Source organism: Athene cunicularia (assembly GCF_003259725.1).
Source record: "Athene cunicularia isolate RWA chromosome 3 unlocalized genomic scaffold, athCun1 chr3_part1, whole genome shotgun sequence".
Lineage (NCBI taxonomy): Eukaryota > Metazoa > Chordata > Aves > Strigiformes > Strigidae > Athene > Athene cunicularia.
The window spans coordinates 105,123,646-105,142,048 of NW_020799097.1; the positions used below are offsets into that span (position 1 = coordinate 105,123,646).

An 18,403-nucleotide genomic window follows, 5' to 3' on the forward strand; every position below is an offset into this window, starting at 1 on the left:
TCAGCTGATTAACATGGCTTTTTTTGGCACAGGGGCAGGGGATGTTACTGGTTTTGGAGCAGTTATGCAGCAGCATAATAGTATCTTTCGATGATGTTCCTCCCAAGAAAGTACAGGGAATATAGTGCCTCTGCAGAACATCAGCTGGCAGCGCTTAGAAGGGGAGCACCAGGTGGTACTTTTTCCCCTACATATTAGAAGGTTCGGCAAGCCAGGAAAAACTCGGCTGAGGGAACACACAAACTCAGTTTTTCATCACCCTTTACTGATAGGGCAGGTTTTGTTAGCACAGATCCTATCTGTGTGCTGATAGACCCAGGCACAGACATTCCTGCTGACCTAATAGCAACTTTGTGCGTCACCATTTCAGCACAAGCTTCTCAACTCCATTCAAGGGCAACTACATAACATTACTTACTCTTTGCCAAAACCCGGTTTAGGATACTTTGGAGTTCAACTGCAGTCACTTCACTGTCCTGGACAGAAAACAAAACATACCTTAGCTGTTAACACAAAAATTATTTGAAACAAGCTATATACATCTGCTGTCAGACATTCAGAGACTATTTTCCTTCCATACCTAAGGCATGTAAACCTTTAAATATTTTCTAACACTTTACCATCAGACATCACATAGAGGAGATCCTCAGAAACCATGAATATTTCTAGCCTTTTCAATGGGAAGTGTTTTGTTAGGTGCCATGGTGATGTGACCCAATAAATATTAATATTTTTAAGAGGTTTGATTGAATTGGGTGAATGCCTTCTCCCTCAGATGAAGAGGTTCAGGAGAGCATTTGAGATTTTCCAGGCTTATGGAAACTATAACCAAACAATATTAAAATTGCCTTCTCAAATCTCAAAAAGGTTTTCCTAACTATCATAATGTTTTCCCTCTCCAATGCCAGTGGCCACCTGTTCTTTAAGAGAAGATCTGACATGACAGCCACAGGCTAATGCAGCAGGGCTTTGTAGAGGTTTCCTAAATAAAACAAATAGAGAGAAAGTTCAGCCAACAGTTTTCCAGTTCCTGGGGCTTCTGAACAAAAAGGAAGGAACTGGCCAACTAGGCAATTGTCAGAATTACACGCTAACTCCACAGGTAATTTATTTCACTGTAGGATAATATTTTCACAGTCCTCACTCCCATCACCCCTATTTCCAAAGTTATTCCATGCACTGCATTACTGAGAGAATAAATCACATTTTGCACCAATAAGAGGAACAATGTAGTAAAACTGCTCTGTTGTAAAATGAATTGAACTGAAACTGTGAGTTAATAAAAGGGGAGAACTGCTTGGTTTTTTGAAGACCAGACAGTAAAAAGAATCGGCAAGTCAAATATTTGCATAATCATAACAGAGAGGTCCCAGTCTTTTTCTTTTCACTTTAATCCACTTACCTCTCCAGAGAGCTTATGGAACAGAGTCTTGAACTCATCATCTATATATTTGTTATCGACATGGGGCTAGAGGAAAGAGATGACCAAGAATGTGGTTTACAAGGTGGTTCTAGAAAACTAGCTGTGGATATTGTAAAGCAGCTTTACGGGGTACTATTTACCACAACAGAAAATGAGCACTTGCTCTGCAACAATGGCAAAACAGAAGCATTACTTAAATCATGACCCGACAGGAATTGGCTTCATTTGGGAGTAAATGCTTTCTAAGACTGACAAAAAAGTTTTCTTCTGCTACCAGTGTATTTTTATAGAATAGCTGCAGTGAAAATATTGCTGCACCCTGCCATAGCAATTCAGCCGTTCCTTGGAAGGCTGCTTTTGCAATTTTCTCAGGCATTAGGAAGATTATTTCTTTCTCTGGAAGGGATCATTCCATGACCCCCCACCTGTGTTCGATGGAAGGACATTATAAGCTACAAGGGTGCTGCTTCTGTGCCCCATGGGCCCAGGTACATGAAATTCTATGTGAAACTAAGACATGGAGATATGTAAAGAATCCCCACAACCAAAAAATATGTCTCCTGAGCACAAAAGCATACTGTGATCCCAGCTCATGGGAGAAATAAAAATCTTGACCTTGTTTTGCCTCCATGTCTGAAGAAAAAGTCTGCTAGGAAAAAAAAAAAAAAAAAAAAAACACATCACCAATCATCCTAAGGAAAAAAAGAAAAAAACCCACAATCAATCAGAAATGATGAGTCTATCATTTGCCTTTAAAATAATTAGCAAAACAAGCTGTTTTAATATAAGGTGTTAATAAATGCACAGAACAAGCCCCCAGGTTTCCTGCTTCCCATGCTCCCCATCCCACCTCTATTTGTCCCACTCTTTGCAGATATTTTCCTCAGGAAATCCAGCCTTGTTGTTCTTGTCTTGTATCCACACTCCTGTTTTTTCGTTCAATGGCTGCTATTAATACAACCCTTTTTAAAATCATCTGCTTATTGCCATACTCCAAAATCCTTCATTCATATTGTGGGAACTTTTATCTCACAGACATGAGCGATCTGGTAACCACTTGAGTGCTTGGTGGAGGCCACCTGAAGAGCCATGACTCTCTACCATGGATGAGTGTGTCACATATGGTAGACTACGTAAGAAAATTGGTCCTAGAAATGGGCCTATTTTGCTGTTTAAGGGAAAAGATAGAGCACAGGTGGTGGGTGCAACACCTGACCTTTTCCTTTTTGTGCTTCACCAGCAGAAGAGGAGGCTTTACAGAAAAGATACGCACTGCGTTTTAGCCTGTTTCTCAGAAAAAACTCGCAGGCAGAACTCTCCATTTTTGTAAGGCTCAGAAGTGGATGGCACAATGAGGTACTCTCCCCGGGGCAACTTTATGCGACTGGAGACTTCACGCATCTTGACATGACCAGACTGGAATACTGGTTTGTTCCTTGCGAAGAAAGCACGGTTTGTATGAACATCGGTGTTATTTTCCAGCTGTGGGAAACGTTTTTTTGTTAGAAACCATTTGACAATTCACTGGTAAGCCAGCCACTCTATTTCAGTTTCAGTGCTCTAAAGCCATCTCACATTTTTCAAATAATAAATCCATGAGTCACGGCATAAAAAATAACTACCAGGATTCTGCCATGGGAAACTGTCAGGCAGATAATTAGAAGGGGCAAGGATCCTTCTCTAGAAAGATTATCTTTTCACATGCCTCTTTACAACCTCTGGTATGAAATAAATAAAAAGATCTTAATGTGTGCTCATATCTGGTCAAACTAGTACCTGTGGTACTTAAGTTGTCCATGTATTGAGCAGGTTTTGCTTTCACAGGCTGTTTATGGACAAATCTAAATTTCAGAATATTTTTGAGCAACTTATGGTATGGGATAAATCTCCTAACTGCATAAGAATTCTAGACTCTGATTTCTTTAAACAGACAGAAAAGGATAGTAAACAGGACAAAGTAGTAGTCACAAGAGTGAGACTTCTGGAGCCATATTAGATGATCTACTCAACTTCTATTAGTAATACTAAGAATATTCCTTTGGATTATGTGGACACTTAATACCAATATACTCTTGAGCAAGTGAAACATTGCATAGCTCATAAAACAAAACACTGATGTAAAAAGAAACAGTAGTGTAAGAACATCTCTGCTATAAACCTCCTACTCATGACCTTTGCTCCACAGGGATGTGTCTCAGAAAGTGTGATTCAATGATCCGCAAAAAGTGTGGTTGACACGGGCTGGGATCATTGCATTTGGACAAGGTTTCTGGCTGTCTGAGATCAGAGCATACAAAGATGTTATCAAACTTTTTTTATAATCATTCAGTTTTTCTGTTGTAAACTGTAGAAAAATATTTTTCCTCTTGTGTTCTGAAACTAAGATTGGATTTGGTATTTATACAACAGCCTCATCCTTTCTCCTCACTCAAACTAAGTGAGACTGCAAAGATTAAGAAGCCAGATCCATATATTTTCAACATATAAAGTTCATTTTCCCTTTGCATCTGCAAAGCTGTTAAAAGAACACAGTTAATTGCTACATGACCACACATTCATTTACTGAGAGAGAAGAAAAGGGCTGAAAAGCTGAGGGAAAATTGGCAGTGCAGGCTGATGGACCTCAGTAATGAGTACAGGCTATTCCTACTGCCAGACACCTCCGGGGTCTCTTTCTTCAGGAATGAAAAGTCTCTTTACCTCAGTATTGACATCTGGGAGGATTAGGGAAGGTTGAGCAGGGTTTGTTCATTACCAGGAGCCCCAGCTCAGAACTATAAAAGGAATGGATCCACAGAGTTTGGCATTTCTTGTAAACATTAGCTACATTTTCTCAATTTTAGAGTGCAGAGACCCTGTTCTGCCTTCACCTGTACTAAATAGACAAATTCTGACCTCTGTTATACAAACTTAGTGGAAGCCAAATTTCAACAAGTATATATAAAGTCAAGATCAGGACTCGGATGTCTTGTGCCCAGTTTCTTGGAAATGGCTATTCAGAACTTGAGATATTGGTCTAGTGATGCAAGAACAGAGCTCTCTCCAGAAAATCTGTCATTAGTAAGGAAGACATCTTCCTGGTAGTACATCTGGAGGCTAAAAGTCTTCAGCAGAGATTACATACCTCCTGAGGAATCTGAAAGAAAAAGAGCTGATATTAAAGGGTTACCACATACCTACATCCATCAGTAAGGGGAAAAAAAAAAAAAATCAGATAAAGCCTCCTTCAGACACTTTTATTTTCATTTTCATTTACAACCACACATTGTAGTATCAGTTATACATGAAGTTCTAGCTTGTGCTAGAGCTGTTCCAAAGGAAAAACAGGATCTTCATCCAGAGGATTGTATAAAACATTTAATTGCTTTTCTCATGATACGGTGGCATGAATGACAGTATTGGCTAGAAATATGTGGGTAAGCCTTTAATTGTTCAGTCATCAAAATCAGCAAGTTAACCCCACTTTGCTAACCAAAACCAAACTGACAATTTTTTTTACAGCAGACCTAAAATCTACCAGTCTACTATTACTGGAATGTGATGAAAATATGAGGCTACTATCACTAGCAATCAGCCTGAGGATGATTAGATTGTTGTAAGGCAATTATAACAAGTAACAAATTTCAAGATTTGGTCCTTTCTAAGTTAACTAACTTGCTATGTTAATTCACACCTCAAAATATAAGGTAGCTTTTCCAAAAGCAATTAGTTGTCTTGAGAGCACAGATTCCAATGAGAGCCAAAGAGAATGTCCTCCCAAGTCCCAGAAGAGCTTTTGAAAATATCATCCGTACAATGATTCTGGGGTCTGAGATGGCCCCTTGAGATCTCAGGTCTTGTTCCTTATAACCAACATAGTAGAAGGCCAGGAACTCAGTGACGGACACACATTGTCAGTAGGCAGTTTGAACTACATGACTTACAAAAGCTCTGCAGGTCAGGTAGACTTGAGCATACACCTTTTCACTTTCTCCTGCACAGAGATCTGCTTTAGGTCATCATCCATGCTGTCCTAACTGGACCTCCTCAGTCACAGCATCAGCTGCAATGGTGTAAATTTATGACAGTGTGTGACCCAAGTAACGTGGGTCATAGCTGGATATCTACCTGAGATGATTTAGCAGCCATGTCTTTCAAAAGAAAGTCTTCATGTTTTTAAGAGTCACCAAGTCTACCTTGCTATGAAAAAGATCACAGAGGCAGATGGGATGAAATGGATGTAAAGCACAAAAGCTCTGCTCACTTCTCCGGGGTGGTACTCGGTGATATGAGCAGACAAACATCCTTAATGTGCAAATTCAGGATGCCAATAGGCCAGGGTGCTTGGCACCACGCAGATGGCAACTCAGAAATGTGCTCAGTGAGAACGATTTGTGTATGCAGACACTTAGGCACTAGGGAAAACCTATCCTAGTTTTGAACCATCCTGCACAAGATATATTAGCAAAAGCCAGACATTCCCATCTGCTCCCACCTGTGCTGGTTAATGATCTTCATCCAGTGGAATCTATACAACATTTAATTGCTTTTCTCCAGATAGGATATTGGGAATGATAATACTGGTCAGAAAAATTTATATTTGCTTCTCTCCCTTCACATCACAGAAATTAGAGGTGACACTGTATATTTTTTCCCTACATTATATTTTTAGAGACAGAAGCAACACTGGGAGAATCAGAAAAAAAAAAATAAATTACTGAACCATAACAATAAGCATGGTAGACAATGAATCAAAACAATTTTCACATGCAAGGGAAAAATAATGAAAAAAAGAAAGTGACTATTGAGCACTAATGATAGGCTGTAATCAGAAACACTTATCTGGAATTGCCAGGCACCCTGAGCCTGCCCCCATTCAGATTTTGTAAGAGAAGGCTCTCAGTTAGACTGTTCCTAAATTATTGCCTCTAGCTTTACACTGCTCTCCTGTTAAAGTGGGACAAAAATTGAGCCTAAATTTATCTGAATCTTCCCATATTATGTGGGTCAGGAAGAAATGAGAGAAGGATTTGAATCATCTTGCAAAATCCAGTTCTTATTGCAGTGTAGTGCTGAATGTCAAGACGTAGCACATTGTTAATTTTTTTCCAGAGTAACAGAACAGGGAATAAAGCCTTTCATCAAACTTTACCTGATAGAGCGAATAACCAATACAAAGCAGACCTTCTCCCATTTTCTTCTGTCTCCTGCGATTCTTCTGCATCAAGCCCACCAGTATAGTACAGCACGACTCATCCAAACTCCCTTCATGGTCATAATCTGGTTCATCCAACCGGATTTTGAACTGGGGATTGGTCCAGTATGTTGCTAAGAATTCCCAGGATGAGACAAAAAAGGAGATTTTGCTGTCATTGTAGCCAAGATGGCTGTCACTAGAATTACAGAGAATATCTCTTTGGGAGGACTTTTCCCTGGAGTTTTTCCAGTCCTTTCCATTACATTACAGGGTTTTATGTTTTCACAGCTATGCTAAATATCAATTGGAGCCATAGCAAATCAGAGCACCAAGGTATTTCCTGGGGAGTAATGACCAACAGGGAGGAGCTGATATTGTTAATTCCAGCCACTCATTTATCTTCAGGAAACGTTCTTGGCCGAGGCTGCTATTGTTGCAAGAGGACCAAATGCCAGACAGCCTCTCCAGAGGTCTAACCTGAAAATGAATGGGAAACAACACTGCCACTGAACTGTGACACTTTCCTGGCCTACCCAGCCCTTCAGAGGATTACTCCAGGCAGTAGCAAAAGCTCTATAATCAGGAAAAGAAGAGAGAGAGAAAAAAAAAAAAAAAAAAAACATGAATTAACTGCTTAGTGGGTTGCTAATCCCCAACAAGGAAATGTGTGAATTAGATCTTTGTTTAGACTGTGAAGCTTTTGCTTACTGTCTAAACTCCACAGACAGAGCTATGTCTTCAAGCTCTTCCCACCAAAGCCCCCTTCAGTTTACAAGCATTTATTTTTTGATTGGTTTGTTTGGTATTTCACCAAATGTCCACTTGGCTGGGTCTCCACCTTGGTAGTTCTGGCAGCCTCCAGCCGTTGAACCCCGTCTCCACTGTCCATTAAACAGGGTCAGGTCCCATTTTTTGACCTCATTTCTTGTCAGTGTATCCGGAGTCAAGTTGCAGATCTCAAGGCGGGTGAACTGCCTTTGAAAATCCGAAAATGCCATCCTGGCACACAAAAAGATTAGCGTTAGTCCATCAGCCTGCAACAGTCGAGGCGACTGCAAATGTATGTCTCTCCCATCAGGGCAGCAAAAAAACAGTACTACAAAGCTGCCCAAAGTCCCATTTACTTGAACTCTGAAACTTGGAACTTGTTTTTGGGAAACAAAATTTCCCACTCCCCGAATGATCTGTAACTCCTGGAGACAGTGGTTCTCGACAGTTGTTACACATTATGGGCTCAGTCATATCACTTTTTGTCATCCCCAGATGTTGGGCAGTCCCTCATGGATCATGCTTCATAAGAAAATTCACTAAAATTGGTGGAACAAAATGTGCAGGGAGATGCCATCTAATGGGAGTTAAGAGTTGGCTTTTATGAAAGTATCACTGTACAACAGTCCCAGTTTGGTGTTTTGCTTTAATTCTATCTTTGATGTTTGTTTTTACCATTCCTAGTAGGATTGCATGAATGACAGACCTTGATCACTTCATGCCTCAAGCAGAGGTCTGTTCTCATTTCTCAGTGCCTTATGGCCCATATTGCTGATTGTGCTGGAAGACAGTAGCCATTTATCTTTCCAGTCTAGGACAGAGTGACATGGGTTCAGTACTGATCCATATAATCAGCTAACTGGATGGGCTTTCCATTAGGTCTGGGTAAACAGACTCTTCCCAAGCTGGTAATCTAAACTTTTTCATTAGTGTGCAGCATTTAGGAAAAAAAAACACAACAAGCCAAAACAAAGAGAAAAAAACCCCAAACCTCAAAATGTAGAGCAGCTGAGGTTCATTCTTGCCACCTCATTAATTTTATTACCATCTGGTCTCTACATTTTGGATAAGCACTGAGTTATGCAAGCTCTAATAAAAGGTAGTATTTGAATGGGAAGGGAGATAAACAAGAGGCTAACACCACAAACATGCCATTATTAACCCCCTTGGTGCTGACAGTTTCTCTCCATCCAACTAAAAGTACTGCTTAAAGAACAAACACGCACATAAAATGTCCAAAAGATTAAGCTAAATGAACAATTCTCACCAAAACTCTCCATCCTCTACTTTCTTAAACAGAGCCTGTTTTTGTTTGGGATCAACATAATTCCATTCAGAAGCACTGCAGACAAAGCACAAAAGCAAGCTGTTCAGTTGTATTTTATTCTACAATGAGATCAGAGAGTTAGGCTCTTTTGTTACAGCTGATAAAGGAGTATGTATTTCTTCAACAATTAGACCTTCTGCCCCTCCCAGTGGCAGTACACACAGCAACCTGACTATACAGGGCTGGAATCAGACTGCAACTGTATTTGCAACAAATAAACCTTAAATTGAATCATTGCTGCCAGTGCCAGAATGTACAAATATTGCAGACTGGCTGGATTAGGTAACACGAGTCAGGCAGAGTTTCTCCACTGTAATATCTATTGGGATGCCTGATAGTCTCCCTAGGGAAATTATATAAAATTCTGCTGTTGGGATCATGAAAAAGACTAGAAACCAAAAAGGTGGAATTAGAAGATGTACTACAGAAAACATAATCACTTCTTTCCATTCTGATGTTAATGTGCAGCAAGTTGGATCCAGCTCTGGTCTGCTCCCATATGAAAATGGAGTTCTGCACCTGCCTCGGCAGGGCTGTCCCATAGTAAAAGGGGTCTAACAAAATCAGGATATGGCACGTGTGAGTGACTGAGGCAGCTTATCTTGTGGCTGAGCAAAGTAGCTCTTATAAGAGTAAGAATAATTCTGATGTTTATCTCTATTTTCTATCCTTAAGTATGTTACAACATCAGCACCAGGACTGCAGTCAGGACAGGAAACTGAAATCTCAGTGTTGCATGAAAAAATATATTGTGGCCCATATGGAAGTAAAATGTATGCTATTCTAAATATAAAAATAAAAGAGGTGGTGTCACTGCCATTCTTCTGAGATTCCAAGATAGTTGAAACCCAGACAGTTTCTGAGAGATTTTCAAACTTCTGGGCCTCAGCTTAGTCAACATCCCCATTTTTTCAAGATTCTCCAGTAGAAACCAAATACTGGTCAGATTTAGAGCCATGCAACCTGAGTTAAAACAGAGGCACAGTGGTTTACCCCTGCTGTAATTCCCAGGGATGGAATTGGTTTGCATGTTCTACTAAGGTCCTGGCACCATCAGTAGGATCAATCTGAGAAAAGTTATCTTGCCAAATGACATGGATATGCTTGCATTGAGCAACTCACAATTAAAACATGGGCTGCTTTCTCTTATTAGAAAGCTCTGCCTGGGGCAGGGAAGGATGACCACTGTGCAGAACGGATCAATATCTAACCTTGCTAATAAATTAATAGTGTTTTATTTCAACTGATTTAGTATCTCTCCTAAATGTGCTTTGTGGTTGGAATAGCTGCACAGTCCTAATTTAAAAAATACCAAAATACACTGAAGAGAGAGAAGCGGGGTCATATAAAAACCTACCTATCACTCCAAGCTCCAGTCCATTCACAATCACCCCAGGGATTTCTAAGCCTCACTAGTTTCTCTGGCCGTCCTCGGTGATATACCTAGAAGATCCACAACAAACAGAGCCTGAGAACTTCCATTATTCCAATCATCACAGGGCAATTGCTTTTCAGACAGGATAAAGTTTGTACTTGAGTGATGCAGTCCATTACAATTTACAATAGGTAAAAGACACCTAGATGCTTTCCACCCTTATTTTACATTATCCTGTGCCACCAAGTGAGCCATTAGCTGCAGCACTCACCATTTCATATAATGACAGCAACCTGCAAGGAAAAACACTGGCTACAAAACAGCAGAATATCTACATCCTCGAAAGCAAGAGATGTCGCACAACACAGCAAGGTTGGAAGGAGGTTATCTGGCACAGAAACCTCTGTAATGATTTCCAGTTTCAGAAGAGCAGGATTATCTAGGACTCACTGTCAAGGTGAGACTCACAGCTGAGTTCATGAAAGAGGCTTTTACTCCTTTCCCATTAGCACTGACTGGCAAAGTACATGCTCCCACCTGGTGCAATATTATCACCTGGGGAAACAGCTGCCTCCTCTCCTGTTTCTCCTTTTCCTACTCTCCATTTCAGTAACAGCTTAGCCCAGCTTTACATTTTTGTATTCTAGTCTGTTGGTACAATACCAGTTACAGACCACACGGTATACTATATATAAACACCAGTATAGAGCTTCCCACCTTGCTAAGGACAAGTGCTTTCTTTTTTCTGTAAGAGGATGCATGTTAGCAACATTTTTATTGGTCAGTCATAGAAAGACATCAGAAAGCTGAAGGCACTTGAAATGCTGGGGTTTCAACCCCAAGCCCCAAATTAAGGTTGACATATGGGTGATTCCCACAGCCCTTCACAAAGGGGGGTGAGTTTACCTTTAAGCTTCCCTCCAGGGTGCGGCCGGCCTTGCAGGGAGAGCCATGAGGTAAAGGAGCCCCAGGTGTCTGCATTAAGTAACCAAGGGGCAGGTGTCCCACTTAGGGATAAAAGCTGGGACCACTTGCAGGAAGGGGCAGTGTCTGTCTCTGAGGTGGATGCCCTGTGCAGAGTTCCCTGTTGGGGTAGGAGCTCCTGTCTCCCTGGAACTGGGCTCCAGTCAGGTCTGGCCTTTGTAAACATCGGCTGTGTAGAGATTCAGTATGTGGCTTCCTTGGTCTTATGTGTTTGGCTTGTTGACTCGGTTGTCTCCTGTCCCTTCTATGGGAGACTGCATTTCACCATTTATTCCACCCATTGTTGGTTGTGCAGTGGTGTTGTTGGGGTCAGTGGGATTGATGTCAATTATGTATAATCTGACTTGTTTGTACCCCCAGTGCTCACCCATGTACTGACCCTTTGGTATCAAATACAATTTGAGTTTTGGTTCATCTTTATGCTGGCTGTGTCCTTTATGCTAGGCCTAATAATTGGCAAAACAGTGCTGCAGTATTGCAAACCCAGGCTGGTTTGTATGATGGTCATGGACAGGCTGGCTTACCTCTTCTGCTCCAGTGACAGAGTAAGCATGCCCCTTCACCAGCTGCAGACTTGTAATTTCTTCTATTTCAGATGTAATAGTTTTCTGGGGTGATAAAAGTATACACATTTAAGACTATATATTGTGTATGAACTCAGCTTTCACAAGCAAATTAATATGGAGGAAGATATCCAAAGTGGTATGCACAAAGAATATCAATATTCTTGATACAAAGTATATTAAATAAAGGTGAGATCCACAGCAAAAGTTCACCTCCACAGTTTCATGCCCCTAAATATGCAGTCTTGGCACAGCAGAAATTCAAGAATGTACAATGAAATCTCTAAATCAAATTTCCAGCTCAGGTAACAGACCCAGCCACCTGCAAACATGTTCACGTGAACTAAGCTCTAGCCTGCCTTGATTGAGATCCAGCATATCAAAATTTGAACTTGGGTAATCCCATATGCCATGAACCAGGATTGCAAACAAGATAATGCAATGGAATTTGAAAGGCATGAAGTTTCCAAAACATGTACAAACATCATCTGTAACTCGAGAGAGTTTGTATTACAGGTGCCAATAATCTTAAGGACTAAAAACCAAAGCCAGAATCAGACTACAGGCTACAACAAAGTGTCTCAAAGAGTTTGTCTCTGGCAGTCATGTCTGGAGCTGAAATTACACAGAATTTGAATAAGATACTCAGAGAATGAAAACAGAGTTTGGGAAGACCAGTCCACAGTTCATGGTTCTAAGTATCATTATGGGTTGCCTTGTAAAAAGGGAGGCATGATGAGAGTTGGTTATTTAGAACCTCATCCAAAGCTTTTATAACTGAAATCAATAAAAGTCTCCCATTAATTGTAGCTTGCTTTTAATCCAGACCTTCCTACATGTGTCTAACATTTGTCTGAGCTTTTGATACAGTATGGACCACAGCCCTGGGAAAAGGAGAAAGGAGAGTAAAGTGGTAGCAGTCTCTTACATCAATGGAACAGCCAAGCAGTGATCCAGCTCTCAGAGCCTTCTGGATGATTTGGTACAGGTCTGAAGGAGCCCTTCGCAGCTCATAGGACTCAGAGATGCCTCCAGTAAAATCCTCAAAGCCTTCCATAGCGGACCCTCTTGCGAGAGCTTCATAAGAGCCATTCAACCTGTGGGAGAGATGACAAGAGCTATGTAAGCGGCCATCTCTACCTGTAAGCATTGTCACTCCAGAAAAAAAGGGTTTATAGTTTAGTATCTCTCAGTCCATGTGGTCATCAGGGTAAGCTGGAGCACCAGAAGTAAAGCCCCTTGAAACAGATAATTGGCAATACCCTTCATGGACCTAGAGAAAACTGTAAATAGTGGGTGAAACAGGTGCTGCATTTGTGTGAAGTGCATTGTGTCTAACACAACTGCCTTGGTAGTCACTTTCTGCACACCCTGGAACACTGCCTCCTGCTTAGCCACCCTACTTGGCATAGGCCTTCTCCAGCAGCGCGCTCCAGAACTCGTTGCGTTCCTCCGAGTGAACGAAGAGCAGCTTTCCATTCTTGGTGGGCAGCCTGTCATCCACCACGACGTCTACCCACTCCCCGTACTGCCAGAACTGATGAAAAGAAGACAGGGAAAGAAGATGAGGGTTAATATTCACGTAACAGATCCACACTACCACCTTCCTACCCCTTCACCTGTCATCAGTTCCCCCTGGATAAGTCACTGTAAGGTTTTATTCCATGTTGGACTCCTCTCACCCTTGTAATAGAGGAAAACTCTTCTCAGCTCTGTGAAGTGCCAAGCAGGTTACTTAATGCTGTATTAAATTTTGCTGGTAGGTAATATTAATGGCAACCTGATGCACATAGCATCTGAAACACTGTGTGTGCTCCATGTGGAACTTACATGGTGGAAGTCCAGAAAGCTACCGTGTAGACACAATACTCTAAAATATCTTTTCTTGTCTACTCTTTCAAGATCCAATCCACTGAAAAAAAACCCAACAATGCCCCTGTAAAAATTATGCAAGGAGAGGTCACCCAAATGGAAAGTACTCAGTGGTGCTAATCCCTTCTGAAAATACTGGGAAATGTGTGAAATATTGCTAATGCTACTTTTTGCCTGAACACTAAAAACATTTACTCCAGAATCTGATGCAGTCTTGAAAGGAAAGAAGATAATTCACACCATAACCCCTCCACTGAGATGAGCTGGTGGATAGGATAGGTATGTCCTCACCAAAACACTGCCTTTAGCTTTGCAGAGTGAATCCATACTGCTCATACCTGACCCTAACCCCTAAGTCAAAGCAGGTTGGCTCAGTCCCAACACGCTGCTGGCAAGGAAATCCAGGCAAAGCCTCAAGGAGGGAATGGAAGGATGAGGAACTGCATCAGCCTGAATTCACTCTCGACAGTCAGAAGCAATAGAGCTTGGCTTGACCCACATGGTGTAATTGTTTGGCTCAGTTTACAAAACCTGTATAACTCACCAGAGTTCTGTCATCTGTAAGACAGCAGAACCTAGCCAGTGAGCAGGTGTCATTTAACATTATTTAACCCCGTTCTTCTTTTCTTTCCTTCTCCCCAACCAATTTCCCTTACACACTGTAATTTTTGAATATTTATCCTGCGCCAAACACAAAAAATCTGCTTATAGCTAAATACTAGCATTTTCCTCTTTTATTTTCAATACCTTGATCATATTTGTACCTGGAAATGAAAGATCCCAGCATAGTCCTTCTGGAAACTCTGAGCCTTGGGAACAACACGGTACAGAATGTCCAGATTCAAAGTGAGAGATGCAATGGCAGCTAGGAGCCAGCAATCACCTATAAACACATATTGTTACAAGGCAGGAAAGTTCATTAATAATTAAGGGCTTGCCAAGCTGATCCTTACACCATTATGTCATGCTCCCACCTAGAACAAAATGACAGTATTAAGTGCTTTGCAGCTGCTAGACTCAGTATTGATTCAGTAATCTAGTCTTATTTTGTTATTTATCTGTTTAGATAAATAATATCTAAATAATCTATAATCTAAATAATATCAATAATTATATTTATAGAAGGTGTCATTAGAAGAGGACAAAAGCTCTTGATTGATAAGAGAGTGGTGGGACTTTTATTCCTTTCTTTTGGAGAGGATTTGATGGATAGCAGGAACATTGGAGTAGCTATTCCTTCTTAGCCCTTTCTTTGAAGGTCTGAATTTGAATTTAGGGCTGTTACTACAGATGTACCCATGAGTCTAATGGAAGCTGAAGTCTCCTGGGAACTCTGCAAGGAGGTGAGTCCTTTCTCTGGCCCACTCCTTATCCTGGAAACGATGGGTGTGCCCAGCCCTCCCTGAAGGCTGTGGGTCTGGCAGCTGGAGCTGCTTGCTGGCTTGGTTACTGCTTGTTGGGGATTGGAGGTTAGGTAGGTAGACGCCTCTATCACACCAAAGGTGGTGCCCCTGGGAAACTCAGTGACTCATGGATTTCTTACAGTATTTGCATACTGCAAACAGCAGGAGGAACTTTTGTGGTTCTATGTTATTTCTGAGGCGTGCAGAAAGTCTAGGAATACAAAACTGCTCTGAAGGTACTAACATTTTCCTGGTTCCCTGTAGATTATCTGTGCTAAAACATAGTTTCTTCGTGTAGGTGCATATTCTGCAGAAGGGATTGGCATAACAGCTCTTGCTTCAGTGGAGATAAGCTAACAGAAAACCCAAGGAAAGAGTATAATCTGTAGCATGATTGAATATGTTAGAGCAGCAGTTAACTCTTTATATTGACTTGGGATTTATGAATTAGTGCCACGATGAATATAACTGTAAAGGCAGGATTAGAGGTCTTGCCTGGTGCTGCATGCTCTCTGCTGCCTGTACCCCATGGGGAGGTACCCAGGTGCCTCCTATGACCTGAGCAAGAAACAGCTGATTCCAGTTAGGCAAGTGGTGACTTGAGAAATACCTGTAAAGAAGTACCCCTGGTGTGATGACCTGCAACCACCTCAGCTGGCTGATTGGATTATGGGCACAAAAAGCATGATTTGCCCAGTATGCCAGCCCAGGTATTTCCAATGAAGAGGGAAAACCTACTATTATTACATCAGGTGCTGCTTAAGCCTTATGCTAGGAGTGCTCTGTGTTATCTTGGCTGCCGCGTTCAGGAGAGAGCATTCAAGCTGAAAGGGGGTAGAAAATGACTGGATTGCCTGCTTCTTCCAATCCACCTGCATTTCTTATGAGAAGAGGTTAAAAAAAAATTTGTCCTGTTCGTCCTACGCAAGTGATGTTTGAAGAGGAAGTGTGAAGCAGGTTAAATACCACTTTGCAGAAAAGCTGTTTGAGCCAAGAGCTCTTGCTTGAAAGGTAAGATTTCCTTTGCAAAGGAGAAGATAAATTAAAATAAAAGGGTTGTGAGATTTTTAAACTGGAAGCAGGAAAACATTGCTGATGTACAAATAAAAAAGAGAGTCCAAAAGCCTCAGCCTCTAGAACAACTATGACCAAAACTTTCTCAAGCTCATCTTCAACCTAATTATCAATCATTTTGCATTCTGTGGGGAAGGGCTTGACTCATTGGCCTGGAGGGTTCCTCCTAGACTTAGGTACCTATGTATAAAATAAGCAAAGCTAAGCGAGCACAAGTTGGGGAGAAAAAGGCTTTAAGAACCTTCCTCTCCCAGGAAAAAATGAGACTGAGAACACTCAGATCTGCTTTACTTCTATTTCTTTGAGGATTTCCTTGGTACAGGTGTATGCCTTATGCTGTTATAATTCCTGCTTTTGCTCAGAGAGGTAGAAATAATGGTGATAAGTCTTGGGGAATGTCTCTTCAGAGGAGAAAAATGAAAAGCCTTATGAAGTTAAAACTGAAGCCCTCATTTTCTCAGCTACCCTAGACTTTCTTGCTGCTCTGTTTTTTTCTGGCATGCTGTGAAGCACAGAAGACTATATCTGAGAAGGTGGCAGGGTGGGGGTCCTGGTGTCCCTGTTGTATTCCTCCACGCCCAGTGAGACCAGAAAAGGTGCGCAGCAGTGACAAGTTGGTGCTCTCCCAACATGTAACGTCTGGAGGGGTTTCTGCTTCCTGGTCCAGGACATGTTTTTACAGCCAGTGAAGGGGAAACTCCTCTGGGCTTTGCTGAGGCTGGTGTATGTTTGATGCACAATTAGACAGAAGAATCAGTGAAATGAGAGGAATTTTCCTAAATACATTATTTACTTCCCTGACTCAGACCTAAACCATTTCAGAATCTCAACCCTGTAAGATGCCAAATGCAGCATGAAATCCTTTTACAGCTATCTTATGATGTGAATTAACTTCATGCATCTGGGAGAGTGACTGACATTGGCACTGGCTCTTCTGCCTCCTGCAAGCATGCCATGCAATCTAACCTCCCAAGGAAGTATTAGGGGCAAGCCTGCTCAAAGCATCTGTAGAAAGAATTGTGTTAGAAGAACTGCAGTGGTGATCTTGGCCTTAAAAATAGCTATGTCTGCCTTGAGCAATGCAGAGTCCTATCTCTAAACTTTACTGGGGACCTAACGTGTTTGGCTGTTTGTGGCTGAACAAATACCAACTGTGGCTTCTGAAAAGAACCAGTTGGGAAGTGGATGCTGTGCAGTAACTTGATAAAAAGGAAGGTTTGCAGGGGGTGCCTAGATGCAGATGGTTTGAGGCCATCTTTACATACAAGTGGTGCATTACATTCAGGTTCCTGTGATACGGGCTTTAAAACAATGAAGATGCAGGAATCCGTCTGTACCAAGGAGCTTCCCGGATGGAGCCTAAAGTGCACAGGTTGCCTCTTATCTTCTCGTACATCACAATGGGATCCTGGCCTATTAATAAGGTTTCTCACCTCTACTGGATAATATATTACTAGTTCTGAAAAAGTACAATTTCACAGTACATGTTTCTTTCTTCGGAGTTCAACATCATTTTGCCAATAGCAAATTTCAGAGTTTTGTTTGCGAGTGTGCCTACAGGATAGTGCAACAGCACAAGCTCCCTAGGAAGGCAATTTATGTAAGACCATTCAAATACGTCCTGATTCAGCTGCAGCTTATAAGTTGTCTTTCAAACTGTGAGGAAATTATTTGATTTCCTTCCTAAAAAGTGATTTTTTTGAGGGAGACCAAATGAGGCCAGTTGGCCAATGAATTAAATATTTAATTAGAATGTATTTCCAATATAGTTATAGTCAGAAAAATGACAGTATCAAAAAGCATTTCTGCTTACTGTATGCATTTGAAGTTGTAACCTTTAAGCTCATAAAAATAAATTTTAAAAAAAGTCTTCTCAGCATTAGCCCTGCAAGGTTAAATCACCTACAATCACATACACTGCTTTCTGCTCAGTCTCATATTTCATGAACAAAAGTTTTAGACAAGTGCCAATTACAATGTTTACTGCTGCTGCTGAATGTGCTAAAAGGAAGCCAGCTTGATTCCTGGACCTGAAGTAATTTGTAATGTTTGTAAAGTGCAATTCTTTTTTTTAAAAAAAAAAATAAAATAAGCAATTCTGACCTTGCGTTGGTGGTGAAAAGGGTAAACATGAAGCCTAGCTGTGCCTAGCTCTGTGTGTGTGTGTGTGTGTGTGTGTATGTATATATATATATATATACACATGATCTTGGAGAATTACTTTGACTGTTAGTGCACTTGAAATAAAATCACTTGCTGCTCACAGATGTGCTGAGATAGCTCGTGTTCTCAGTGCTATGCAGGTGCCCCTTGGTTTACAGAGATAATCGAATTGCTGCAGAGAATACCAAATCCTTGGTGACCTGAGGGCTGAGCAACTCCTCTATATGGATGATGTTTACCCAAGCACACTGCACTCACAGAGGCCATAAAATAAA

General features: G+C 41.2%; 1 protein-coding gene across 1 annotated transcript in view; it reads right to left on the minus strand.

The window, feature by feature from the left end:
* CAPN8 (calpain 8) overlaps window positions 1-18,403 on the minus strand; it is a 30,722-nt gene that overhangs the window by 5,681 nt on the left and 6,638 nt on the right. The window contains exons 3-15 of the mRNA XM_026844643.1: window positions 14,253-14,371; window positions 13,020-13,153; window positions 12,545-12,713; window positions 11,578-11,661; window positions 10,052-10,137; window positions 8,635-8,709; window positions 7,438-7,598; window positions 6,555-6,730; window positions 4,548-4,559; window positions 2,697-2,905; window positions 2,103-2,115; window positions 1,403-1,468; window positions 419-476 (exon numbers count right to left, since the gene is read on the minus strand). Coding sequence (XP_026700444.1) covers window positions 419-476; window positions 1,403-1,468; window positions 2,103-2,115; window positions 2,697-2,905; window positions 4,548-4,559; window positions 6,555-6,730; window positions 7,438-7,598; window positions 8,635-8,709; window positions 10,052-10,137; window positions 11,578-11,661; window positions 12,545-12,713; window positions 13,020-13,153; window positions 14,253-14,371 — 1,362 coding nt within the window. The remainder of the gene's footprint in view (window positions 1-418; window positions 477-1,402; window positions 1,469-2,102; window positions 2,116-2,696; window positions 2,906-4,547; window positions 4,560-6,554; window positions 6,731-7,437; window positions 7,599-8,634; window positions 8,710-10,051; window positions 10,138-11,577; window positions 11,662-12,544; window positions 12,714-13,019; window positions 13,154-14,252; window positions 14,372-18,403) is intronic.